This window comes from Microcebus murinus, chromosome 10 (genome assembly GCF_040939455.1).
Source record: "Microcebus murinus isolate Inina chromosome 10, M.murinus_Inina_mat1.0, whole genome shotgun sequence".
Lineage (NCBI taxonomy): Eukaryota > Metazoa > Chordata > Mammalia > Primates > Cheirogaleidae > Microcebus > Microcebus murinus.
In genome coordinates this window covers 9,499,253-9,526,231 of record NC_134113.1, presented here as the reverse complement: position 1 = coordinate 9,526,231, position 26,979 = coordinate 9,499,253, and the positions used below count along the sequence as shown (strand labels likewise).

Genomic DNA, 26,979 nt, shown 5'->3' with positions numbered 1-26,979 from the left:
CCAGGAGGTTGGATGAAGGGACGTATGCAAACGGACAAGCACACAATGTAAACCCAAGGCACATCTGTCTGGAGAGTAAAGGAGGCGCAATCCAGAGTCCACACTTCCGTTGCCCCAGAATCTGAAACCCTCCCTTCACTCAACAGGCTGGCGAGGCACAATGCTCAGGGCACAGATTTGCACTGGGGATGGGTGGTGGGGAGGGGCTGCCCCTGCCAGGCCAGTGGGTGTCTGCTCTCCTCTCTCAGCCCTGGCTGGGCCTGGCTCATCTCCCTGGATCTGACTGCAGTCGCTGTCCTGTCCCTTTGCAGTCCCTTGGGGCCCGCAGCACAGCTGGGCCTGCTCCCCCACAAGTCCCTCAGGCCAGGCGGAGGGCCCCAGAGAAGGAGAGAAACAAACAAGAAACAGGGTCCACTAAACTACCCAAGGGCCCTCCCCCTCCAGAGTCTCAGCGGAAGAGGGTGGAGCCACCACTCCCAGGCCCCTGGGAGGTCACTTTAAGGAGGGCTGTCTCATCGCCAGAGTCCCATAAGCAGGAAATGGAACGCTACGGAGCCAGACGAACAGCCAGGATGCTACAAACCTGTCCGGAAGACTGCAGCCCCAACCCATGGATCAGGTACTGCTCACACGCTGCCCTGGGGCCCCTGCTGCCCATCCTGGCCTGATGGCCCCTGCTGTGCCCAGCACTGGCCTCCGCCACTCAGTCCCAGGCCTGAGCTCACCATCGGTCCTCACAGGCTCCCCTGCAACACCCACCCCGTGGAGGGGCTTGGCCTGCTCTGCGGACGCCCCCACTGCTGCTTCAGCCGGCCGCCCCTCCCCCGCCCTGCACCCGCTGAGCCTCACTGGAAGCCTAGGGCAGGTGGCCCTGCCCCATGGGGGCGGCTCCCCAGGCGCTTCCCGCCTTTCCCAGCTCCCTCAGCAGGGAGAGCTGCGCCAGAGGATCACTGGGGCGCTTGGGATGATTCCGTGCACGCCCCTTGCTGGACTTGTGCGCCATTCACACGTGTCAACACCAAGTCTTAGCACAGGGTGGGAGGAGGGGCAGCTCTCTGAGGGGACAGGCTAACCCTCCTTTCCAAGGACAGCTGCGCTGAGAGCGGAGGAGTGTTGCAGACGGCCGAACCCGCGCAGCCCTCGGAGACTACACTTCGCCTTTGGGAACGGCGCCTCTGAAATGGAATGTGACAGAAAGTGTGAGATCAGGAGAAATGCTCCTACTTTAAACTTTGGTCTAAGGAGCGCAGGTGCAGGAGCGCACACTCCCGCAGGCAGGCCGCGCGATGCAGCAGCTGGACTCCCTCTGGCCAGGCCAGGGGACCCAGCCTGTCACTCACCAGCTCTGTGACCTGGGCAGGTGACCACACCCCTCTGGCATCTCATCTGTAAAATGGGGACGGCCCCCAGGCTTGGGGCAGGAGTACAGGAGCTCAGATCCATGCAGCAGGTGGAACAGAAGCCCGGGCCTGTGCGCGTGGGAGCCACGCACAGTTACACACACAATAGTAGATAGAAAACATTAGCCGGGCATGGTGGTGCATGCCTGTAGTCCCAGCTACTCAGGAGGCTGAGGCAGGAGGATCACTTGAGCCCAGGAGTTTGAGGTTGCTGTGAGCTAGGCTGACACCACTGGCACTGTAGCCTGGGCAACACAGTGAGACTCTGTCTCCAAAAAGAGAGAGAGACAGAGAAAGAGAAACCAAGTAAGTAGAATATTTGACCCTGGGCGATAGAGGTAATTTGGAAAATAAGCAGTAATTTGGGAGAGACGGGAGGGAAAACTAATTAGTATCTTCATAAAGATCTTTTTAAAGTAAAGATTCAAATTTTAAAAACTTTTAAAAAACCACAATGGTAACATGCACAGGTGAAAAGTCAGGAATGAACTGAGCTGCAATGATCAGGGCTGCTATTTGGGTGGAGAGCTTTATCCTCCTTTGCTTACGTAGGCGTGAGCGGAAACTTGCTCTTTCCACCAAAACTGCACTGAAAGATCAACTCGCTTAATTGGCAGGTCAATAAGAGAAGGGTTTTTTCCCACCACTTGCATGGGGAGAATCCCAGAGTGCTCACTCAACACCCCATGGACTTTTACACAGGCCTTTTAGAGGGAGGCGATGAGCAGCACAGGCCACTCTGTGTTGGGACAATACTGGGTTCCTGGGAGGATAAATAAATGGGGCAAGAATGATTCGTACATTAACCTGAGAGACAGGTTAGTATGTTTCAGGTGATTTGGGCTAGTCTGGCTGCATTCTCAGCTATCCGACAATGTATTGACATAGGGGAGAGGAAGGGAGGCCCATTGTTTGTTAGATTGTTTGTTTTGGTTTATGTGGATAGAAGGCAAGCCTCTTCTACGACCCTGTTAATCTCTAAGAACCTTTAATTCAAAATATTCTTTATACGGAGGAGTCATATTTTGGGGTAAAATTTCCTAAGCTCCTTCACTTATTTCTAATGATTTGTGGGAGGGGTGGGCAGAAATGTGGGGAGCATAGGGGTGTCCCACTTGAAGGACCAGAGCTGGAGCCAGAGCTGGGAGAGGTCACCCCCACCTGCTGCCTTTGCCAGCACCCTCTTCCTCTCCCCCTAGGCTTCCTGCCTGGGAAGGCTGCAGGGGCTCAGGGCTGTGCAGGACTGGGGCTGGACCAGTGTCCAGGGGTGCAGGGAGCTCAGATCAATGTCTGAGACTGCAGAGACTCCAGGGTCACTGTATTTTATGTTTCTGTCTTGTGCGTCCAGGGACCCAATGATACGAATGTATCCAAAAACATTCCACTACCACTTTGAAAATAGACCCATCCTCTATGGTCGGTACGACACCTGGCTGTGCTTTGAGGTGAAAAGGAACGACTCACCTGTCTCCTGTGGGGTCTTCCGAAACCAGGTATGGTCCACACTCCAACCACACCCGGGCAGGAGCTAAGCCACTTGGGAATGCACAACACACAGTAGCAAGGCAAATGCCAGACAGCGGCTCTCATTGCATGTTTTCGTCCCACATTTAAGTCCTTGGCCGGGACGTTCCTGCTGGGCGGCCCTGGCCTGATGGTCGTGGGCGTGACTGCTAGTGCGGCCCTGTAGAGCCACCCAGATGCCACCAGCGCGGGATTCTCAGAGTCTTGTAACTGAGCTTTGCATCCAGCAGGCTGCAGGGACAGGGCACCGTGCAGAGTTGGGTTTGGCCTGGTCACTGCTGGGCTGGCTGGGCCCCCCCAAGGCCCTGATGGTGTCATCCCACCATGGTGACCCCGCACGCCTCACCCTGCAATGCCCCAGCCACCCCTGCCCTCCTCACCCAGGCAGGAGCCCCCCAGGGTGTGGTGGGGACGGTTGTGGGGGACAGGCTGGCCCTACAGCAGTGTCATCCCATGGGCACTCGGGGCAGAACTGCAGTCACAGTCGCCCAGTTCCCATAATGAGAGGGCGGTAGGAACCGGGACCGAGACTGGAACGTGCTGCGTAGTGCAACGTCTCGACGCTGTTTCACCCTGCGGTCCTGCGCCCCTCAGGAGACACCAGTGCCCTCTCCTTCTCCCGTGCACTTCACTGGTGCCACGTCTGCATTCAGAGCCACATGTCATGTGCTCAGCGGCCACCCGTGGCCACGGCCCCCAGGGGTGGTGCAGCCCCACAGCCGTCCCCAGCAGGCAGCAGGCAGGAACCAGCCCCAGCCCAGACGGCCAGGCCGGGGCTCAGGGTGGCTGCTGGATGGACGGAGGGACAGGCTGGCCCAGCCAGGGCAGGAGCCATGGGTGGGGCCAGGGAAGACTGAGTGTGAAAGAGAAGAAGGGGAGGGATGGAGGAGGAAGCTCCAGGAACCAAATGCCCTGGGGCTCCTGGCCAGGGCCCTCCCGCCACTGCCCCTCCCCTGCATGGCCTGCCTCTCCACCCAGAGCACCCCTTCCCTCTTCCTCCTCTCCAGGTCCTTCTCAATTCCGTTTGCCACACAGAAGAGTGCTTCCTGTCTTGGGTCCACGGCATACTGTCCTCCTACGAGGACTACCAGATCACCTGGTTCACATCCTGGAGTCCCTGTGCCCACTGTGCGGATCTGGTAGCTGAGTTTCTGGCCACGCACAGGAACGTGAGCCTGACCATATTTGCTGCCCGCCTCTACTACAGCTGGGACCCAGATCACCGGCAGGGGCTCCGAAGGATGAAGAAGGAAGGGGCTCAGATGCTCATCATGAATGATGAAGGTGAGAAGTGGGGGTCAGAGGTGCAGCTGCCGGTGGGACTCCGCAGCAAACTTGTGGGTCTAGACACCAGCAGGGGTGAGGGGCACAGAGGAGCCCCGCCAGGTTTCAGCCAGCCGGACCCCACTGGCACCCAGGAGACCCTGTCCTGGGAGGGGACGGTCTGATCCGGCAGGAGGGAGAGGCCTGCCACGCTCTGACTGCTTTCCGCCTATTTCATCTCAGAATTTGAACACTGCTGGGACAACTTCGTGTATAATGGCGGAGCGCCTTGGGTCCAGCGTTGGGATAGACTGGATGAAAACTTGCAGATCCTGGTCACCACACTAGAGGGGATCCTCAGGTGAGAAGCTCCCCAGACAAGCCGCCAGGCTCCCTGGCCTCCCTGCTTCCCCTCCGATCTCCCCCCCTGCCCAGACCCACTGCAGCCGGCCACCTGCCTCCTCCTGCCCCGGGCCAGGCGCTCCTGGTGTCTCCCCGCCCTAAAGCCTGCTTCCTGCTCCTGGGCCCTTCCTCCCACCGGCTGTTCTTCCCTCTGGACCAACCTCCACCCCCAGCTGGAGGCCCTGGCCTGGCTCCTTCCCACAGGCCACGGTCCCCGATCCGTCGCTGACTGCACGTGGATGGCGGGAGCGTGTGCGGGGGTGACACCGAGAAGCTCAGAGAAGCTTCCTCCAGGGAAGACGGGGTCTACAGGCATGAGCGCCCCCCATGAACGTGACTTTGCAGGCTGGGTGTCCCAGGGGACGCCGCAGACCAGGTGCTGACACGCCGGCTCCCGTGTGCTCGCGGTTCTGGAGGCCGAGGGTCCGCGATCACGGGGTTGGCAGGGTTTGTCCTCGGAGGCCTCCGTCTCCCCGGCTCAGGGACGGTCATGGGGACTGTGTTCTCACTGGTCTTTCCTCTGTGCCCTGCACACCTGAGTCTCCCGGAGCCTCAGAATGCCATGGTCTTCCGCATCCCCAGGCATGTGGGCCTAGGGCCTGCTGCGGCCTGGCCATCATTGATTCAGCTCCTTAGGGGGCCTGTCTCCAAATACCCGCACTCTCCAGTGTGGGCTCAGGGCTCCCACAGCCCAACGTCGGGTGGGGACAGCTCAGCCCATGACAGTGACTGTGGGACTCTGGGGTGGAGCCTGGCTGGGCAGTGCGGGGGCCACTGCTCCCTGTGTCCACCACCCAGGTGGCTCCTGACCTGGCCCGCACAGCCCCCATCGGTCCTTGGCCCCCTTCGCACCCCCATGGCTCCCCCATCGCTCTGGCCCTCCCTCCCTATCCCCCTGTCCAAGTCCCGAGGTGGACCTGGGCGAGGACGAGCCTCGGGCTGGGCTAGAATGCCCAGAGAGAGACACTCAGTGGGTCAGCTCACGTTTCAATAAAAAGGATAAAGAGCAGCTTTGGGGGACACGGGGGCATGGAGATCCTCAGAGCCTTTCCAGAAAGCAGGAGAGAAAGGAGGAGGCAGCCGGGCATCAGGGAGGCCAGGCAACGGCAGCTCAGGCCTCAGGGGAGGCAGGAAGTGAGCTCCTGGGCCGAGGACCACAGGAGCAAACTCCAGCTGAGCAGCTGTGAGCCGCTGTGGGCAGGGTCCCAACACAGTGGCCTGGGACACCCAGTGCTGTGGACGTGGCATGGGGACTAGAGGAAGCAGGGGCTCAGCCGGACAGGTGCAGCTCCAGGCAAGCAGATGCAGAAGACAGAAACGCCACTGGACTTGAGGGTGGGAGCAGGCATGGCACCCTTGAGGACACCTGGGGCCCAACCCCCGCTGCTCCTGCCTCCCTTCCCAGCCCTCTGAGTCTGAAGGCCTGGGAGGCGACACACCTAGCTCCTCACTCTCCCTCTGTCCCCAGGGCTGCTGGGCGGGTGCTGTCCCTGGGCACAGGTCCCAGGGCTGGATCCAGGGGCTGCCCTGGCTGCTTCAGCCTGTCCAGGGTGATGCTATCTCTGTTCCAATGTCCCCCAAGGGGCAGGCCCAGAGAGGCCCAGGTCTGTATACACACTCCTTGGCTGTTTGGGCCTAAGTGGACCAGGTGGGGTCTCTGCTCCCAGGATCTTCCTGTTCCAAAGCAGCAAGAATGCTCCACGTGACACCAGTCACCAAAGGCTCTTTCTTCCTCTCCATCCTTCCTGCTTCTCAGGCCTGGGCATCTCTGCCTCTCCCCCAGGCTTCCTGCCTGGGAAGGCTGCAGGGGCTCAGGGCTGCGCAGGGCTCAGGGAGATCCGGTGCCCAGGGCCTGCTGGGAGCTCAGTTCAGTGGCCCTGAGACTGTTGGACTCCAGGGACACTATCTGGGTTTTATGATTCTTTCTTGTGTCTTCAGACACCCCATGGATAGAATATCTGCAGAAACATTCTACCACCAGTTTAACAACACAACCAGCCGCCGAGGTAGGAACAGCACCTGGCTGTGCTTTGAAGTGGAAACAAACAAGGACAGCGGCTTACCTGTGTCCTTCCACAGAGGGGTCTTCCGAAACCAGGTATGGTCCACACTCCAACCACACCCGGGCAGGAGCTAAGCCACTTGGGAATGCACAACACACAGTAGCAAGGCAAATGCCAGACAGCGGCTCTCATTGCATGTTTTCGTCCCACATTTAAGTCCTTGGCCGGGACGTTCCTGCTGGGCGGCCCTGGCCTGATGATCGTGGGCGTGACTGCTACTGCGGCCGTGTAGAGCCACCCAGATGCCACCAGCGCGGGTTTCCCAGAGTCGTGTAACTGAGCTTTACTTCCAGCAGGCTGCAGGGACAGGACACCGTGGAGAATTGGGTTTGGCCAGGTCACTGCTGGGCCAGCTGTTCGCCCCCCCACGGCTCTAATGGTGTCATCGCACCATGGTGACTCCACACGCCTCACCCTGCAATGCCCCAGCCACCCCTGCCCTCCTCACCCAGGCAGGAGACCCCCAGGGTGTGGTGGGGGCGGTTGTGGGGGGCAAGCCGGCTCTACAGCAGTGTCATCCCATGGGCACTCGGGGCAGAACTGCAGTCACAGTCCCCCAGTCCCCACACTGAGAGGGCGGTAGGAACCGGGACCGGGACTGGAACGTGCTGCGTAGTGCAACGTCTGGACGCTGTTTCACCCTGCGGTCCTGGTCCCCTCAGGAGACACCAGCGCCCTCTCCTTCTCCCGTTTACTTCACTGGTGCCACGTCTGCATTCAGAGCCACATGTCATGTGCTCAGAGGCCACCCGTGGCCATGGCCCCCAGGGGTGGTGCAGCCCCACAGCCGTCCCCAGCGGGCAGCAGGCAGGAACCAGCCCCAGCCCAGAGGGCCAGGCCGGGGCTCAGGGTGGCTGCTAGATGGACGGCGGGACAGGCTGGCATAGCCAGGGCGGTTGCCAGGGGTGGGGCCAGGGAAGACTGAGTGTGAAAGAGAAGAAGGGGAGGGATGGAGGAGGAAGCTCCAGGAACCAAATGCCCTGGGGCTCCTGGCCAGGGCCCTCCTGCCACGGCCCCTCCCCTGCATGGCCTGCCCCTCCACCCAGAGCACCCCTTCCCTCCTCCTCCTCTCCAGGAACCTCCCAAGACCCCTTGCCACGCAGAGGACTGCTTCCTGACTTGGTTCCACGACATGCTGTCCTCTGACCAGGACTACCAGGTCACCTGGTATACATCCTGGAGTCCCTGCCCCGTCTGTGCAGATGATGTGGCTGGCCTTCTGGCTGGGCACGGGAACGTGACCCTGACCATATGCTGTGCCCGCCTCTACTACTACCAGGACCCCGATTACCAGAAGGGGCTTCGCAGGATGAATCGGAATGGGGCTCGACTGCACATCATGTCCCAAGAAGGTGAGAAGTGGAGCTCAGGGTTGGGGCTGCGGGAGGGACACCGTGGGGAATTGGTGGGTCGGGACCCCAGCACAGGGTCCGGGTTCCAGGGGAGCCGGCCCAGGCCTGAGCCCGCCGGACCCCACTGGCACCCAGGAGACCTGGCCCTGGGAGGGGACGGTCTGATCTGGCAGGAGGGAGAGGCCTGCCGCGCCCTCACTACTTTCTGCCTCTTTGATCTCAGAATTTAAACACTGCTGGGAAACGTTTGTGGACAACCAGGGAGAGCCATTCCAGCCTTGGTACGGATTGAAAGAATATCATCAATTATGGAACGCCCAGCTGGAAGAGATCCTCGGGTGAGCAGCCTCCTCGAGCCAAACCGCCTGTCTCCCTGACCTCTGAGCTTCCCCTCCGGCCTTCTCCGACCCTGCGCAGACCCACTGCAGCCCAGCTCTCCTGGCCCTTCGTGTCACCGGCTGTGTCTGCCTCCATCCCCCCCAGCCTGGAAGCCCCCGGCCTGGCTCCTTCCCCCTGGCCGCACTCACAGAGCTCGTCACTAAGTGCGGGTGAATGGGGGGGTATAGATAAGGACAAAACTCACAAGTTCTCAGAAACATCCTTTGCACAAGCTGATCCTGAGAACTGGGTCATCCTTGTCATACCCAACTACAACAGTGCAGAAGCCAGCAGGAAAAAGCCCTGGGTACACAACTTAGCTCCAGAAATGTGACTCTGTATGCCTGACTGCTCAGGCTGCTTGTCGCACCCTGAAGCCAGTTTCTCTCCAGCTTCCGAGAGGAACTGCCGCGGCCCTAGGACTGAGTCACCCAGCACCCTGCTCAGCCGCGGCCCTTGCCAGCTCCTCGCACCCTGACTGTGCCAGCGAACCTTCTGCACGAGCACGAGCTGACACCTCCCTTTGTATAGAACACCCAACCTTCTCCTTTTCCTGCGTACACCCCTCAACTGTAATCCTTCTCTTCCCAAATAAACATGGAGTGCAGAGATTCTTCTGTGCATCTCCATTTTGAGCTCCCCACGGTGTCACATGCTGAGTCCAAGGCTGATTCCCCTGGGCGGATCTGAAGCCCCAGGGACCGTGGCACGAGGTTCCCACGCTGCTCGCCCCCTCCCACTCCTGAGTGTCCTTGGACAGAATTCCCAACGTGTACTGTGGTCTGTTTTATTTGGGACGGGATTGGAGAGGGGTCTCTCCCTCCTGTTCGGGAGCTGCCCTGTTGGAGAGACTGTTCCCCTGCTGACCGCGGCTGGGAGGATTGGGCCATGAGGTTGGATGAGGGGAGGATGTTTCTCCTCTTTGGAGAAGGCCATTGTATTCCTGGGGAGGGTGGGCTTCCTTTTTCAGTGCGAGTGTTGGTTTGGCCTTTGCGTATTCAGCACTTGCTTCTAATTGGCCTTGGTGTTTTGCACAGTAAACTAAATCACCTAGACAAACTTAGTTACAGATGAGCTTGCAAAGTTCAAAGGCATGCCAAGATATTTTCTGGACCTCCAGCCTATACCATGTTAAAATATTATAGGTATCCATCATTCAATCTGTTGGGCTTGAAGCTAAACTAAAAGACCGTGGCTGTAATGTCATAGACTCCAAATAATCTGCACATATGTCAGTGATATCAAAATGAAATGAAAGCTTTCACTCATACCCACAGTTTGGAAGGTCAACAGCAGAGGATTCCTGGAAGTCAGGAGTTGGATTCCAGCTGGGGCAACATAGCGAGACCCCATCAATACAAAAGATGCTTAAATTAGCCAGGCATGGTTGTGATCCCAGCTACTCTACTCCAGAGGCTGAGGCAGGAGGATCATCTGAGCCCAGGAGTTTGAAGCTGCAGTGAGTTTTGGTTATGTCATGGCACTCTAGCCTGGGTGAAAGAGCGAGACCTTGTCTCTGTTTAAGAAAAACAAACAAAACAAGATAAAACATTCAGGATTCAAAGATTGCCTTGGTACAAAATACTGTGTACAAAGCTAGCTGCTGAAAGGTTTACTTCTCTGGAGCTTTGTGCTCCCGGTGTTAAAATTCCTCTTGTTTCTTTAGCTTGTCTAACCAGCTATTCTGGCATACTAATCAAGTAAAAACCTTAAAAACCAGCAGATACAAAAAAATCATGTTGAACTTCATGGTGTTTCTTAAAAGCAAAAGATGAAATTCCCATGGAAAGGGTACCCTCTCTGCACTGAGGAATGGCAACATTCTTAGCTTCAAGGACAAAGCATTGAGTCTAAGAAAATGCTGCACAGAACTTGCTAGATTCTTATCTTTTGGTCCTCTTCACGTACTTTAATCAAATTTTCACAGTTAACTATTCTTTTTCCAAACCAGTATATTGTTAACTGTTTCAAAATGCTTTACCCAGGCTGGTCCAATGGTAATGGGTTATCAGAACTTATTAACATTAGTGTGACTAAAGTTAGTATTCAACCCCCCACTGCTAAATTTGACTGGCTTAAAAAAAAAATGCTTTACCCAAAATTTGGTTCACAACTTTTATAAAATTGCCTACTTAAAAAAAAAAAAAATTGGCCGGGTGCGGTAGCTCATGCCTATAATCCTAGCACTCTGGGAGGCCGAGGCGGGTGGATTGCTTGAGCTCAGGAGTTCGAAACCAGCCTGAGCAAGAGCGAGACCCCGTCTCTACTATAAATAGAGAGAAATTAATTGGCCAACTGATATATATATAAAAAATTAGCCGGGCATGGTGGCGCATGCCTGTAGTCCCAGCTACCCGGGAGGCTGAGGCAGAAGGATCACTCGAGCCCAGGAGTTTGAGGTTGCTGTGAGCTAGGCTGACGCCACGGCACTCACTCTAGCCTGGGCAACAAAGCAAGACTGTCTCAAAAAAAAAAAAAAAAATTCTTAATGTTTAGCCTTATCCCATTTTGTCAGAAAGATATTTTGGATACAACTTTTTAAAAATAAACTGGTACTTTATAAGTTTTACTCTCTCATGACTAAAATTCTAAAATAAAAGCTGTAAGATCTATATGTGTATGTATATGTGTCTTGATGTGTTTATATGTATGTACATGTATTATGTATTCTGTTGTCCCTACATATAATAATAAAATCCAGTGTAGTCAGCCAGAAATCCCTTAAAAAATGTTATTCCAGGCCAGGCACTATTGCCCATGCCTGTAATCTGGGCACTCTGGGAGCCTGAAGCAGGAGAATCCCTTCAAGTCAGGAGTTTGAGACCAGCCTGAACAAGAGCAAGACCACGTCTCTACTAAAAGAAAAAAATAGCCAAGTGTGGTGACATGCATCTGTAGTCCCAGCTACTGGGAGGCTGAGGCAGGAGGATCGCTTGAGCCCAGGAGTTTGAGTTTGCTGTGAGCTAGGCTGACGCCACGGCACTGTAGCCCGGGCAGCAGAGAGAGACTCTTGTCTAAAAAAAAAAATTGTCAACATACATTTTTGCCTCAATTTACTGAGATAGTTTATATTTAATTCTACTAGATGGTTTAAGGTCAAACACTATAAATTTAGCTTAAAACAAAATGATCTTTTGTTGGAGGCAAGGACCCTCAAAGACCCTCAACTCCCCTATGACTCGTCCTACGCACGGGCTTCACCCTGGAAAATTCCAGCTATAGCTCCGAGAAGAATGCATTCCATGACGTGCTGACCACGGGATGCTCCCGGGAGTGATGACTGCAATTGTTCCCGACCACCTGCCAGGTTGGGGTTGAGTAATCAATCACAAACAGCTTCGATACAGATAAGATGCTGATTGGGGCTGATTGCCCCAGACCCAAGCCTCATTGTCACCCCACTCTATTTTTCTGTTTCTACTTCCTTGTTTCTGTATGCTTATAAAACCTACAAAGAATCCAAGTAAAGTAGACCTTGACAACCCTTTGCTTGGTCTCGTTCCTTTCTCTCGCCCATCTCTTTCAGGCACGGTCCCCCTTGACCTCACGAGTAACAGAAGTTCCCGCGGGCCGGGACAATCTTTGCTTAGCAATTCTTTCATAAATAAGATTAATATTATTGATTTAATGCAAGCAGCTGTGTTTTCTGAGTTGTTGGTAAGGTACCCATGTTTTTAAGGTTGCTATCTAGGGAAACATTTGATATTAACAGACTATGAAATTGGTTAACTAAAAAAACTTGAATTAATGACTAGCTCTAATATCTTAGTTTTCATAAGTAACTTAGGTGTAATTGTTAAAATTAAAAAAACCGAATGAGGTAATTATAAATAAAATAAGCGTTTACTAAAAGATGGCCTTACTAAAAACCTAGCAGAGGAAAATTATCAAACAGAAAGTAAGAGGAATAAACCGCCAACACATAATTGCCCCTTTGAAGGAAAACTCACACAGCACAACTGCCCTTTGTTTTGTTTCATCGAACACCTGGGTTGTCTTTCAGCCTAAGGTGCTGTCTGTAAGAGTTCCTTTCTCAGCCTGGGATGGCAGGGGTGTGAGCTCTCTGCCTCAGTCCCTGCCAGGGCTACTTTCAAGCATCCTGACAAGCCGGCCTTACAGAGAAGGGGAAAAAAAGAAAGAAAGCAGAAATAGCCTCTTCGGCTATCTCCACTTATTAGTTTACAGCCTTAACTATTTCTTTGCCCTTTTTCCCTATAAAAACTCCCAGCCACTTGGCCTCAGAGCAAACAGCTCCTCTTCTCTTCCTTTCCAATGCAGCCTCCCTTCTCTCTCTCACTGTCTAAAATATACTTTTTTATTTCTTAATATCCAAATCTTTGTGTGAGAAACCTTTCTCATCCCACATACGATTTCACACCCTAACATATACAAATGAACATTTCATGTCATCTTAAAATTATGTTAAATCAAATAATAGATACTCATGGAATGTCTAGGTCATAGTCAAACAAGATTTTTTAAAAACCTGAAACAAATTGCTAAATACATATCAGTTCATTCTTGGCTTCTTAAATGTTGTAAAAAGACCACATATATACTTAGGTCTATTAATCAAAATATAAATTTTAAAACATTTTATATAAAAAGAATCTCACGTGATAAATTTGTATCCTAAGACAAAATAATTCTTTGTTCTGAAACGCCCAAACTAGCCTAAAGGCCCAAACTAGCCTAAAGGCCCAAACTAGCCTAACCAGCTTTTCGCTTCTGTAACTATGCTTGCTCTTAGGTAATTAAGACCCCTACCCCTCCCTTTTTCTTTCTTTTTTTCTTTTTTCCCGTAAGTGTCGGTTGCAAGTTCTCGGAATTGGGTAGTGGTCGTGCAACTGGTTGTGCAAGATGGAGCTACTGGAATTTCCCCACCCTAAACTACCCGGCCACCTGCGTGTGGTCTCGCCCCATAAAAGCCCTAAGCTTGAGAGCTTCGGCGCGGCAGCTTCCCCATCTCGGTGGTGCTGCTCGCCCCTGCGCTGCGCTGGAAATAAATCCTCTTGCTCTCTTGCATCAAGCCTCTGGACTCTGAGTCTTTTTGGGCGGTCGTCTCTCTCTCCCAAACGGGCCGCACATTTCTACGGCCCAACAGTTCCAAAATTTAGAAAAAAATTTTATAGGACTAAGACTTGGGGCTTGGGAAAATGATTATAAGTCTAAACAAGTCAAAAAAGACTGATAGGCTGGGCACAGTGGCTCACGCCTATAATCGTAGCACTCTGGGAGGCCCAAGCAGGAGGATCAATAGCTTGAGGCCTGGAGTTCAACATCAGCCTGAGCAAGAACAAGACCCCACCTCTACAAAAAATAGAAAAATGAGCCAGGCATGGTGGTGCCTACCTGTAGTCCCAGCTACTCAGGAGGCTGAGGCAGGAGGATTGTTCCAGCCCAGGAGTTTGAGTTTGCAGTGAGCTATGGTGACACCACTGCACTCTGGCTAGGGAGACAGTACAAGACTCTGTCTCAAGAGAAAAAAAAAATCATAAAAAATGGGCTTAATGAAGAAAGTTTTTTTTGTGATCTTGTTGGATAAGATTTTTTTAAAACTGTGTTTTTCTAAAAATTAAATATTGTGTCAAGGTTACACTGACCCAGGATTAGAGTCTGGTCCCTTATATTTAAAACAACATGGTTGTCTTGAATTATTAATCTCTTCTTAACAAAATTGCAAGTCGTTTTGATTTTTAATTTTTAATTTAATTTGATTTTTAATTTTAATTCCAATTTGGAATTAAAAATCAAATCTCTTTAACTGTCATCTTATCCCTGAGATTTACATAATTTCACTAGGTTCAGGTTAAAAATGTCCTCTTCATCTAAAATGACAATTTCATTTCTCGAGGTAGAGTTTTGCTTTTGAAATTCCTTAAATTCATATCTCAGAAGTTCAGCTTTTGCTGTGTCTCCCTATCAGGATTGCTGCCAGGTTTTCTCCCCATGAGGCCTGGGACGATAACACTCTCCCTCAACTTGTGCACCAGCTCCTAGAACTTTTTTTTCTCTCATTCTAACTCTGCCTGACATTAAAATGTTTATCTTAAGGGCCTAAAAAAAATAGCAATGTTTTTCTTTAGTATAACTTGATTCTGTACTCTTGCCTTTTTTTAAGCATGTCTGAACTGTTCCATGTAACCAGGGAATGTCCAATGACTTTACTAAAAGCCATGTATTCCCCTGCTTCAGGTGCTAGTCTTCTGGTTTACATTCCTACATAATATAATGTCCACTTATCACCCTGGACACATTCTTCCTGCATCTAATTACAGTGCCGTATTCATCAGGTCTGACTCCCAGATGACCTACATGAGCCTCCCAGAAGGAGAAAGGATCACACCGCAGAGGTTTTTCTTTAGTTTTTTTGTAGCTGGACTAAAGCAAAGGTCGTCTTACTAATAATCTATTGAACAGAGAAAAATAAACTCTCAAACAGAAAGTGAGGGAAATAAACTCACAGCACATCATTGTGCCATTGAAGAAGAAACTCACAACACAACTACCTCCTTTTGTTTTGTTTCTATTAAAACATCTGTGGGCCTGGGGCGGTGGCTCACGCCTGCAATCCTAGCACTCTGGGAGGCCGAGGTGGGCGAATTGCTAGAGGTCAGGAGTTCGAAACCAGCCTGAGCAAGAGCGAGACCCCGTCTCTACTATAAAATAGAAAGAAATTAATTGGCCAACTAATATATATAGAAAAAATTAGCCGGCATGGTGGCGCATGCCGGGAGCCCCAGCTACTCGGGAGGCTGAGGCAGGAGGATCGCTCGAGCCCAGGAGTTTGAGGTTGCTGTGAGCTAGGCTGACGCCAAGGCACTCACTCTAGCCTGGGCAACAAAGGGAGACTCTGTCTCAAAAAAAAAAACACACAAAAAAAAACACCTGTGGCCTCATTCCTCATTTGTTATCTCTAAGAGTTTCCTTTTCATAGCCTTAAAGAGCCCTAAGCAGACGGTAGGGTATGATCTCTCTACTCTAGCTCAACTCTCTCCAGGCAGATTTTAAGGACTCAGATAAGCCGGAAAGGAGCCTGCAACAGCTTCACCACTGTTTCTCTTACCAACCTGCTAAAGCAGAGAAAAAAATGAATCCATTTTTACATTTAAAAACACCAGCCACTTTTCCTCAGCTGCCCGGCATTTTCACTCCTTCCTCTGTGTGCCTCGGCCACTCCTCCCTTCTCTTTCTCTATTTCTTTCTTTCTGCAGAAATAAACTTTTACTTCTGTATACCCTAATCACTGTGTGAGAACTTTCTCCAACCCATGCCATGCGCTCCTCGTGCGCCCGCACCTTAACACTAAGATACAGATTTTGTGTTTTATCGAGAAAATTTTGCTTTGTTTTTATTAGGTTTCCGACTACTTTGAAAAACTGAGATTTAAAAGGCTTAAGATTTCTATATCCATCCTGTATTGTTTTTGAAGTTTTTTGATTATCACTCTGCTTAAATAAATGACTATTATTTTACAGTGACCCATGATTCTGTTTTGACCAAGTGTTTTGAGCCTATTAGCACATGAAAAACATGCCCCAAATCAAATTCTAATTTAAATCTCTTTAACTTGAAACTAACTTTGGGATTCTCCAGCTGGGCCTAAAGGCATCTAAAGATTTATCTGCCATCTTACAGAGCTATTAATATTAAATTATTAGGCTTATTTGCTAAATTGCATAAAAACATTGCCAAATGATAAATAATACCAGATCTTTCAGTTGTAAAAGGAAACAAAAATTATAAGGACCAGCCAAACTCGTTATGCCAAAAAGGGAGTTATGTCTGGAGCCTGAGTCACCCAACACCCATTTTCCAAATACATGGTTGTTGCTTCCCAATCTTATGTTAAAATGTGTTTTTTTTGAGACAGAGTCTTGCTTTGTTGCCCAGGCTAGAGTGAGTGCTGTGGCGTCAGCCTGGCTCACAGCAACCTCAAACTCCTGGGCTCAAGCGATCCTCCTGCCTCAGCCTCCCGAGTAGCTGGGGACTACAGGCATGAGCCACCATGCCCGGCTAATATTTTATATATATATCAGTTGGCCAATTAATTTCTTTCTATTTATAGTAGAGACGGGGTCTTGCTCTTGCTCAGGCTGGTTTCGAACTCCTGACCTTGAGCAATCCGCCCGCCTCGGCCTCCCAGAGTGCTAGGATTACAGGCGTGAGCCACCCCGCCCAGCCTTGTGTTAAAATGTTACACGTTAACTAGAGCCCTACGAAAAACAAAACCCCTCATGCTTCTGCAGATGGCTGCCCTTACAAATTGTTCATAAGTATTAATAAATTCTTTGCTTAGCTCCTAAAACTTCCACGATATACCTCCTCCCATAAATAATGCTGTGTCAGTTGTCACTTTAGGTCTGCAACCTAAGCCTGACCGTTTGTCCACAGAACTAAAGTCTGTTAAATTTCACACTGACAACAGAGATTGTAAGGGGCAGAACCAAGACAGGATGAGACGAACCATTCCTCCACCAGGCTCTGAGATGTGTCCAGAATTAACTTTTCCTTTACTTCTTCAAATGCTTACCTTATCTCATGAATAGCATAGCTTCACTGGGTGCTGTTAAAATCATGAGAATATAACCATTTGCCTCACTGCCTACCCGCTTTTCCTCGTGTGCATTCTCCAAGGTATAAATGCTGAGCCTCCCTAAACCTTTGTTTTGGAGCACGGAACTCAGATGACTCTGTGACTTGCACTTTCCGGACTTGTGTTTTCCTGGTAGGCCCGCAAGCTGCAGCTTCATGAACCTCAGTTGGCTCAGACCCTTGCCTCAGTCTCTCATTTGGGTTGACAAGTTGCATTTATGGCTATATCGTTGATATAAATGTTTCAAAATGTATATCAATTTATTAAAATCTAATATGTTGTCAGTCATAACCTTGGTTGTTATCTTAAAATACTGTATGTAATAAAAATAACTAAATCTTGGAGACTCTAAGCTTTTAACAGATTTTTACCATGGCTGTTCTAAGATTTTGTCTTCCACTGTCATTGTTTGAAATTCTTTCCTAAAACATTTACAACTTCAGGCTCATGGAAAAGACTCCAGTAAGTACTCTTAAACACAGGTTTCTAATGACATTAACCTCAATGGACTAAATAAAAGTTTCCAGAACTGAAAACTGGACTGGATGGACTATAGTCCCAGCTACTCGGGAGGCTGAGGCAGGAGGATCATTGGAGCCCAAAGTCTGAGGTTGAAGTGAGCTAGATGATGCCACCACACTCTTGTCTGGGCAACAGAGTTCAAAAAAGAAAAAAAAAAAAAAACCCAAACCCTGCAAAATTGATGGACTCATGAAATTACTAATGGAGATCAAACAAAAGGAAAGTCAATTACATGAGACTAAATAACTGACAAAGATAATGTTTATTATGACTTTTATTTGAAATATTGTTGATTTATTACTCAAATGTTTTATCTTTTAGATTTAAGGAAAGTTTCTCTCTTAAGCTACTGTCAACGGAAAAAAAGCCAAACTCTGTAAAATAATTTTAAAGAGATTTATTCTGAGCCAAATTTGAGGACCATGACCCGGAGCCACTGCCAAGGGGCCTTGGGCAAGTGGACTCGCTGTGGCTCGGTTACAGTTCGGTTTTATACACTTTCTGAGAGACAGTGGCTACAGGAAAAGTCACAAATCAATACATGAGAGGCATACATTGGTTTGGCCCAAAAAGGTGGGACATATCCACGTGGGGGGGGGCACTTACAGGTTATAGGTGGGTTTAAAGATTTCTTGGCTGGCAATTGGCTGAGAGTTAGACTTTATCTAGAAGACCAGAAAGGATATGCTTATTTTAAGATAAGGGTGTGAGCACTCTGGGAGGTCCAGACAGGAGGACATTTTAAGTTTACAATAGGCGCCTGCTAGGATGCTTTAAGATGCTTTAAATTTATGAATAGGCATCTGCTAGGATGCTTGAGTTATGATAGGGGCTTCTTATCTTTTAGGTGATGTTAATGTCATACCAAAATCAGGTTGCAAAGTAAACCACCGCTTTATTTGGTTAACAAAAGCCGCTTAGTGGGAATTTAGCATTTGTCAGCCTGACCCAGCTGGCCTCCCTTAGGAAGGAGTTTTTAGCAAAAGAAAAAGATCAGAGTGTAGTCCTCACTATTTATAATTTACAGGAATGTGCTAAAATATACCCCTGTCACCCTAGATAACATCATTTTTTTCTTCTTAATTCCTCCAAGAATTCGGAAATTGTGATTATTCTTATGGTGATACGATTACTTGCAAAAGTCCAAGACAAACTTGCTCCTTTTTTATAACAAGATGCAATTGAAAACATTGGTTATATACCAAGGCTTGGACTAAACCATCATATTTGAAAGTTACATAAAATACGTGATTTCAGGTTTTCCCAGCCTTACAGTAACTAAACACTGTCACTTGGTGGCAGGACAGGAACCTGGGGACTGTCGTAAACTCTAAAGTCTGCCTTGGTTTGGCTTCCAAGCCTCAAGAAGTTTTTTAATATGAGATTCCTTTATGATCAATATGAATAAAAAAAACCCTTATGATTGTTTTAAAAAGCTACGGTATGTCTGTTATTAGATTGTAACTCTAAATTATTTTTCAGTCCTTCTTCTCTTAACACCTATGGGCCAGACTAGGTCCTAAATTCTTCTAGCTTACTCCAATCCAGCTTTCCCATTATTAAAATGGGAACTGGTCCGTAACGAAAGCCCTATAAGCTAAAACTAGATACATAACAAGGAACAAGTCTGGGCAAGGTTCATGTGGGACTTATCTGTGTGACACCTAGACTCTACAGGCACTCTGGTGACTGGAGACTGCTCCAAGTCCTCCCCACTTAGGACTGAATTTTCACAGAGGCTCGAGTTTATTATTATCCAGGGATGCTTGATATGTGTCAAGACCACAGGATGTCTTTCTGGGTGCAAACTGAAGGCCATCTCATTCTCTTGAGCTTGAATGACGTTTTCTTTCCCTTTGCAATCCCTTTCTGTCCTGCTACACCTGGGGAGGCGGGGGTGGGTCTCCATCAGAGGGCCCTCTGCTAGGCCAGTGGAACCCAGAGAAAATCAGAATGAGCCTGAGCAGCCTACCCACACCAGAGACCTCCCACTCCAGGGCCTCTCCAGGAAGAGGGTGGAGCCACCACCCACAAACCTCTCGGAGATCACTTGAGGGAGGGACCCATACACAGGAAATGGAAACCTACTGCCCCAGACAATTAGCTGGGCAGGGACCAGCCAGCCCAGGAGCCCGTAGGATGACTCTACGGATCAGGTACCCCTGTCTCCTGCCCCTGGGGCCCCTGCTGTCCCATCTTGACCTTCCTCAACCCATTTGTGACACCAGGCTCACTCCCACTGGCTCCCCTGCAGCACCACCCCTGGAGCGTCCTGGCTTGGTCTGTGGACTGCCCGAGCCTGCCCCTCCCCCGCCCTGCACCCTCTGAGCCTCACTGGAAGCCTAGGCCAGGTGGCCCTGCCCCATGGGGGCGGCTCCCCAGGCGCTTCCCGCCTTTCCCAGCTCCCTCAGCAGGGAGAGCTGCGCCAGAGGATCACTGGGGCGCTTGGGATGGTTCCGTGCACGCCCCTTGCTGGACTTGTGCGCCATTCACACGTGTCAACACCAAGTCTTAGCACAGGGTGGGAGGAGGGGCATCTCTCTGAGGGGACAGGCTAACCCTCCTTTCCAAGGACAGCTGCGCTGAGAGCGGAGGAGGGGTGCAGACGGCCGAACCCGCGCAGCCCTCCGTGACTGCACTTCGCCTTTGGGAACGGCGCCTCTGAAATGGAATGTGACAGAAAGTGTGAGATCAGGAGAAATGCTCCTACTTTAAACTTTGGTCTAAGGAGCGCAGGTGCAGGAGCGCACACTCCCGCAGGCAGGCCGCGCGATGCAGCAGCTGGACTCCCTCTGGCCAGGCCAGGGGACCCAGCCTGTCACTCACCAGCTCTGTGACCTGGGCAGGTGACCGCACCCCTCTGGCATCTCATCTGTAAAATGGGGACGCCCCCAGGCTTGGGGCAGGAGTACAGGAGCTCAGATCCATGCAGCAGGTGGAACAGAAGCCCGGGCCTGTGCGCGTGGGAGCCACGCACAGTTACACACACAATAGTAACACACACAGGTGCAAAGGCAGGAACGAACTGAGCCAAAATGGTAAAAGCTACTATTTTTGCATCAGAGGTTTTATCCTCCCTTGCTTATTTCTAATGATTTGGGAGAGGGGTGGGCAGAAATGCGGGGAGTGTGGGGGTGTCCCACTGAAAACACCAGAGCTGGGGCCGGAGCTGGGAGAGGTCACCCCCACCTGCTGCCCTTGCCAGCACCCTCTTCCTCTCCCCCCAGGCTTCCTGCCTAGGAAGGCTGCAGGGGCTCAGGGCTGTGCAGGGATGGGGCTGGCCTAGTGTCCAGGGGTGCAGGGAGCTCAGATCAATGGCCTTCAGACTGCAGGGTTACCAGGGACATTCTACTTTATGTTTCTGTCTTGTGCCTCCAGAAATCCTATGGTACGAATATATCCAAAAACATTCTACTACCACTTTAACAATAGACCCATCCTCTCTGGCCGGAACGACACCTGGCTGTGCTTCGAGGTGAAAACAAAGAACTCACCTGTATCCTTCTACAGCGGGGTCTTCCGAAACCAGGTATGGTCCACACTCCAACCACACCTGGGCAGGAACAAAGCCACTTGGGAATGCACAACACACAGTAGCAACATACAGTAGCAAATGCCAGAGAGCGGCTCTCATTGCATGTTTTCGTCCCACATTTAAGTCCTCAGCTGGGACGTTCCTGCTGAGTGGCCCTGGCCTGATGGTCGTGGGTGTGGCTGCTCACTGCCACCGTGTAGACCCACCCAGACGCCACCAGTGCAAGTTTCCCAGAGTCCTGTAACTGAGCTTTGCGTCCAGCAAATGCAGGGACAGGGCACCGTGGAGAGTTGGGTTTGGCCTGGACACTGCTGGGCTGGCTGGGCCCCCCCACAGCCCTGATGGTGTCATCGCACCATGGTGACCCCGCATGCCTCACCCTGCAATGCCCCAGCCACCCCTGCCCTCCTCACCCAGGCAGGAGACCCCCAGGGTGTGGTGGGAGCGGTTGTGGGGGGGCAAGCCGGCTCTACAGCAGTGTCATCCCATGGGCACTCGGGGCAGAACTGCAGTCACAGTCGCCCAGTCCCCACACTGAGAGGGCGGTAGGAACCGGGACCGGGACTGGAACGTGCTGCGTAGAGCAACGTCTCCACGCTGTTTCACCCTGCGGTCCTGCGCCCCTCTGGAGACACCAGCGCCCTCTCCTTCTCCCGTGCACTTCACTGGTGCCACGTCTGCATTCAGAGCCACATGTCATGTGCTCAGCGGCCACCCATGGCCATGGCCCCCAGGGGTGGTGCAGCCCCACAGCCGTCCCCAGCAGGCAGCAGGCAGGAACCAGCCCCAGCCCAGAGGGCCAGGCCGGGGCTCAGGGTGGCTGCTGGACGGACGGCGGGACAGGCTGGCCCAGCCAGGGCGGGAGCCAGGGGTGGGGCCAGAGAAACTCACACTGAGTGTGAAAGAGAAGAAGAGGAGGGATGGAGGAGGAAGCTCCAGGAACCAAATGCCCTGGGGCTCCTGGCCAGGGCCCTCCCGCCACTGCCCCTCCCCTGCATGGCCAGTCCTCCACCCAGAGCACCCCTTCCCTCCTCCTCCTCTCCCAGGGTCCCCGAAATGCTCGTTGCCACACAGAACTGTGCTTCCTCGCTTGGTTCGAGCACTGGATGTCACCTAACCAGGACTACCAGGTCACCTGGTATACATCCTGGAGTTCCTGTGCCAACTGTGCGCGGTGCGTGGCTAAGTTTTTGTCTGAACAGCCAAATGTGAGCCTGACCATCGTCACAGCTCGCCTCTACTACTTCTGGAAACCGGATCACCGACAGGGGCTCCTCAGGCTGGTTAAGGAAGGGGCCCAGGTGCGAATCATGTGTTATGAAGGTGAGAAGTCACTATCAAGAGTGGGGCTGTGGGAAGGACACTGTGAGGAATGCGTGAGTCTGGCCTGGACGTCAGCAGAGGGTCAGGGTTCCAGGGGAGCCTACCCAGTCCTGACTGCTTTCTGCCTCCTTCATCTCAGACTTCAAACACTGCTGGGAAGAATTTGTGTACAACCGTGGGAAGCCTTGGGTCACAAATAACAATGAACTGAAGAAAAATTATCAGGACCTGATCACCCACCTGGAGGGTATCCTCAGGTGAGAGGCTCCCCAGACAAGCCGCCAGGCTCCCTGGCCTCCCTGCTTCCCCTCCGACCTTCCCCCCTGCCCAGACCCACTGCAGCCGGCCACCTGCCTCCTCCTGCCCCTGGCCGGGCGCTCCTGGTGCTGCCCCGCCCCAAGGCCTGATCCCTGCTCCTGGGCCCTTCCTGCCACCGGCTGTTCTTCCCTCTGGACCGACCTCCCCCCCCAGCTGGAGGCCCTGGCCTGGCTCCTTCCCACAGGCCACGGTCCCCGATCCGTCGCTGACTGCACGTGGATGGCGGGAGCGTGTGCGGGGGTGACACCGAGAAGCTCAGAGAAGCTTCCTCCAGGGAAGACGGGGTCTAGCAGGCATGAGCGCCCCCCATGAACGTGACTTTGCAGGCTGGGTCTCCCAGGGGACGCCGCAGAGGAGGTGCTGACACGCCGGCTCCAGTGTGCTCGCGGTTCTGGAGGCCGAGGGTCGGCGATCACGGGGTTGGCAGGGTCTTGTCCTCCGAGGCCTCTGTCTCCCCGGCTCAGGGACGGTCATGGGGACTGTGTTCTCACTGGTCTTTCCTCTGTGCCCTGCACCCCTGAGTCTCCCGGAGCCTCAGAATGCCATGGTCTTCCACATCCCCGGGCACGTGGGCCTAGGGCCCGCTGCGGCCTGGCCATCATTGATTCAGCTCCTTAGGGGGCCTGTCTCCAAATACCCGCACTCTCCAGTGTGGGCTCAGGGCTCCCTAAGCCCAATGTCTGGTGGGGACAGCTCAGCCCATGACAGTGACTGTGGGCCTCTGGGGTCGACCCCAGCTGGGCAGTGCGGGGGCCACTGCTCCCTGTGTCCACCACCCAGGTGGCTCCTACCTGGCCCGCACAGCCCCCATCCAGTCCTTGGCCCCCTTCGCACCCCCATGGCTCCCCCATCGCTCTGGCCCTCCCTCCCTGTCCCCCTGTCCAAGTCCCGAGGTGGACCTGGGCGAGGACGAGCCTCGGGCTGGGCTAGAATGCCCAGAGAGAGACACTCAGTGGGTCAGCTCACGTTTCAATAAAAAGGAAAAAAAGCAGCTTTGGGGGACACAGGGGCATGGAGATCCTCAGAGCCTTTCCAGAAAGCAGGAGAGAAAGGAGGAGGCAGCCGGGCATCAGGGAGGCCAGGCAACGGCAGCTCAGGCCTCAGGGGAGGCGGGAAGTGAGCACCTGGGCCGAGGACCACAGGAGCAAACTCCAGTTGAGCAGCTGTGAGCCGCTGTGGGCAGGGTCCCAACACAGTGGCCTGGGACACCCAGTGCTGTGGACGTGGCATGGGGACTAGAGGAAGCAGGGGCTCAGCCGGACAGGTGCAGCTCCAGGCAAGCAGATGCAGAAGACAGAAACGCCACTGGACTTGAGGGTGGGAGCAGGCATGGCACCCTTGAGGACACCTGGGGCCCAACCCCCGCTGCTCCTGCCTCCCTTCCCAGCCCTCTGAGTCTGAAGGCCTGGGAGGTGATACACCTAGCTCCTGACTCTCCCTCTGTCCCCAGGGCTGCTGGGTGGGTGCTGTCCCTGGGCACAGGTCCCAGGGCTGGATCCAGGGGCTGCCCTGGCTGCTTCAGCCTGTCCAGGGTGATGCTATCTCTGTTCCAATGTCCCCCAAGGGGCAGGCCCAGAGAGGCCCAGGTCTGTATACACACTCCTTGGCTGTTTGGGCCTAAGTGGACCAGGCCAGGCCGTGTCCTCCTCCTGCAGACCAGAGGCAGAGGCCCAGGTGGGTCTCTGCTCCCAGGATCTTCCTGGTCCAAAGCAGCAAGAATGCTCCACGTGACAACAGCCACAAAGGCTCCTCCTTCTTCTCCATCATTCCTGCTTCTCAGGCCTGGGCGTCTCTGCCTCTCCCCCAGGCCTCCTGCCTGGGAAGGCTGCAGGGGCTCAGGGCTGCACAGGGCTGGGGGAGACCCGGTGCCCAATGGGTGCAGGGAGCTCAGTTCAGTGGCCCTGAGACTGTTGGACTCCAGGGACACTATCTGGGTTTTATGATTCTTTCTTGTGTCTTCAGACACCCCATGGATAGAATATCTGCAGAAACATTCTACCACCAGTTTAACAACACAACCAACCTCAAAGATAGGAAAAGCACCTGGCTGTGCTTTGAGGTGGAAACAAACAAGGACAGCGGCTCACCTGTGTCCTTCCACAGAGGGGTCTTCCGAAACCAGGTATGGTCCACACTCCAACCACACCTGGGCAGGAGCTAAGCCACTTGGGAATGCACAACACACAGTAGCAAGGCAAATGCCTGATAGCGGCTCTCATTGCATGTTTTTGTCCCACATTTAAGTCCTTGGCCGGGACGTTCCTGCTGGGCGGCCCTGGCCTGATGGTCGTGGGCGTGACTGCTACTGCGCCTGTGTAGAGCCACCCAGATGCCACCAGCCCGGGTTTCCCAGAATCGTGTAACTGAGCTTTACTTCCAGCAGCTGCAGGGACAGGACACCATGCAGAGTTGGGTTTGGCCAGGTCACTGCTGGGCCGGCTGGACCCCCCCACCTCGGCCCTAATGGTGTCATCGCACCATAGTGACCCCGCACGCCTCACCCTGCAATGCCCCAGCCACCCCTGCCCTCCTCACCCAGGCAGGAGACCCCCAGGGTATGCTGGGGGTGGTTGTGGGGGGCAAGCCGGCTCTACAGCAGTGTCATCCCATGGGCACTCGGGGCAGAACTGCAGTCACAGTCGCCCAGTCCCCACACTGAGAGGGCGGTAGGAACCGGGACCGGGACTGGAACGTGCTGCGTAGTGCAACGTCTCCACGCCGTTTCACCCTGCGGTCCTGGTCCCCTCAGGAGACACCAGCGCCCTCTCCTTCTCCCGTTTACTTCACTGGTGCCACGTCTGCATTCAGAGCCACATGTCATGTGCTCAGCGGCCACCCGTGGCCATGGCCCCCAGGGGTGGTGCAGCCCCACAGCCGTCCCCAGCGGGCAGCAGACAGGAACCAGCCCCAGCCCAGAGGGCCAGGCCGGGGCTCAGGGTGGCTGCTGGACGGACGGCGGGACAGGCTGGCCCAGCCAGGGCGGGAGCCAGGGGTGGGGCCAGGGAAGACTGAGTGTGAAAGAGAAGAAGGGGAGGGATGGAGGAGGAAGCTCCAGGAACCAAATGCCCTGGGGCTCCTGGCCAGGGCCCTCCTGCCACTGCCCCTCCCCTGCATGGCCTGCCCCTGCACCCAGAGCACCCCTTCCCTCCTCCTCCTCTCCAGGAACCTCCCAAGACCCCTTGCCACGCAGAGGACTGCTTCCTGACTTGGTTCCACGACATGCTGTCCTCTGACCAGGACTACCAGGTCACCTGGTATACATCCTGGAGTCCCTGCCCCGTCTGTGCAGATGATGTGGCTGGCCTTCTGGCTGGGCACGGGAACGTGACCCTGACCATATGCTGTGCCCGCCTCTACTACCACTGCGACCCCAAAAACCAGAAGGGGCTTCGCAGGATGAATCGGAATGGGGCTCGACTGCACATCATGTCCCAAGAAGGTGAGAAGTGGAACTCAGGGTTGGGGCTGCGGGAGGGACACCGTGGGGAACTGGTGGGTCAGGACGCCAGCACAGGGTCCGGGTTCCAGGGGAGCCGGCCCAGGCCTGAGCCGGACCCCACTGGCACCCAGGAGACCTGGCCCTGGGAGGGGACGGTCTGATCTGGCAGGAGGGAGAGGCCTGCCGCGCCCTCACTGCTTTCTGCCTCTTTGATCTCAGAATTTAAACACTGCTGGGAAACGTTTGTGGACAACCAGGGAGAGCCATTCCAGCCTTGGGACGGATTGAAGGAATATCATCAATTATGGAACGCCCAGCTGGAAGAGATCCTCGGGTGAGCAGCCTCCTCGAGCCAAACCGCCTGTCTCCCTGGCCTCTGAGCTTCCCCTCCGGCCTTCTCCGACCCTGCGCAGACCCACTGCAGCCCAGCTCTCCTGGCCCTTCGTGTCACCGGCTGTGTCTGTCTCCATCCCCCCCAGCCTGGAAGCCCCCGGCCTGGCTCCTTCCCCCTGGCCCCACTCACGGAGCTCGTCACTAAGTGCGGGTGAATGGGGGGGTATAGATAAGGGCAAAACTCACAAGTTCTCAGAAACATCCTTTGCACAAGCTGATCCTGAGAACTGGGTCATCCTTGTCATACCCAACTACAACAGTGCAGAAGCCAGCAGGAAAAAGCCCTGGGTACACAACTTAGCTCCAGAAATGTGACTCTGTATGCCTGACTGCTCAGGCTGCTTGTCGCACCCTGAAGCCAGTTTCTCTCAGCTTCCGAGAGGAACTGCTGCGGCCCTAGGACTGAGTCACCCAGCACCCTGCTCAGCCGCGGCCCTTGCCAGCTCCTCGCACCCTGACTGTGCCAGCGAA

The 26,979-nt window shown here is 53.3% G+C and overlaps 2 protein-coding genes across 2 annotated transcripts in view; one reads left to right on the top strand and one right to left on the bottom strand.

Moving 5' to 3' along the window:
- LOC105858493 (DNA dC->dU-editing enzyme APOBEC-3G-like) overlaps positions 1-26,979 on the bottom strand; it is a 207,153-nt gene that overhangs the window by 41,941 nt on the left and 138,233 nt on the right. The gene's annotated exons all lie outside the window — the stretch shown is intronic.
- On the top strand, positions 450-26,979 carry LOC105858492 (uncharacterized). The gene is made up of 15 exons (XM_076007831.1): positions 450-619; positions 2,749-2,893; positions 3,932-4,208; positions 4,431-4,548; positions 6,528-6,687; positions 7,728-8,004; positions 8,228-8,342; positions 20,227-20,346; positions 20,879-21,029; positions 22,082-22,358; positions 22,498-22,615; positions 24,639-24,798; positions 25,839-26,115; positions 26,335-26,449; positions 26,881-26,979. The coding sequence occupies exons 1-15, from the start codon at positions 540-542 to the stop codon at positions 26,906-26,908; spliced, it is 2,418 nt and encodes an 805-aa protein (XP_075863946.1). The 5' UTR covers positions 450-539; the 3' UTR covers positions 26,909-26,979.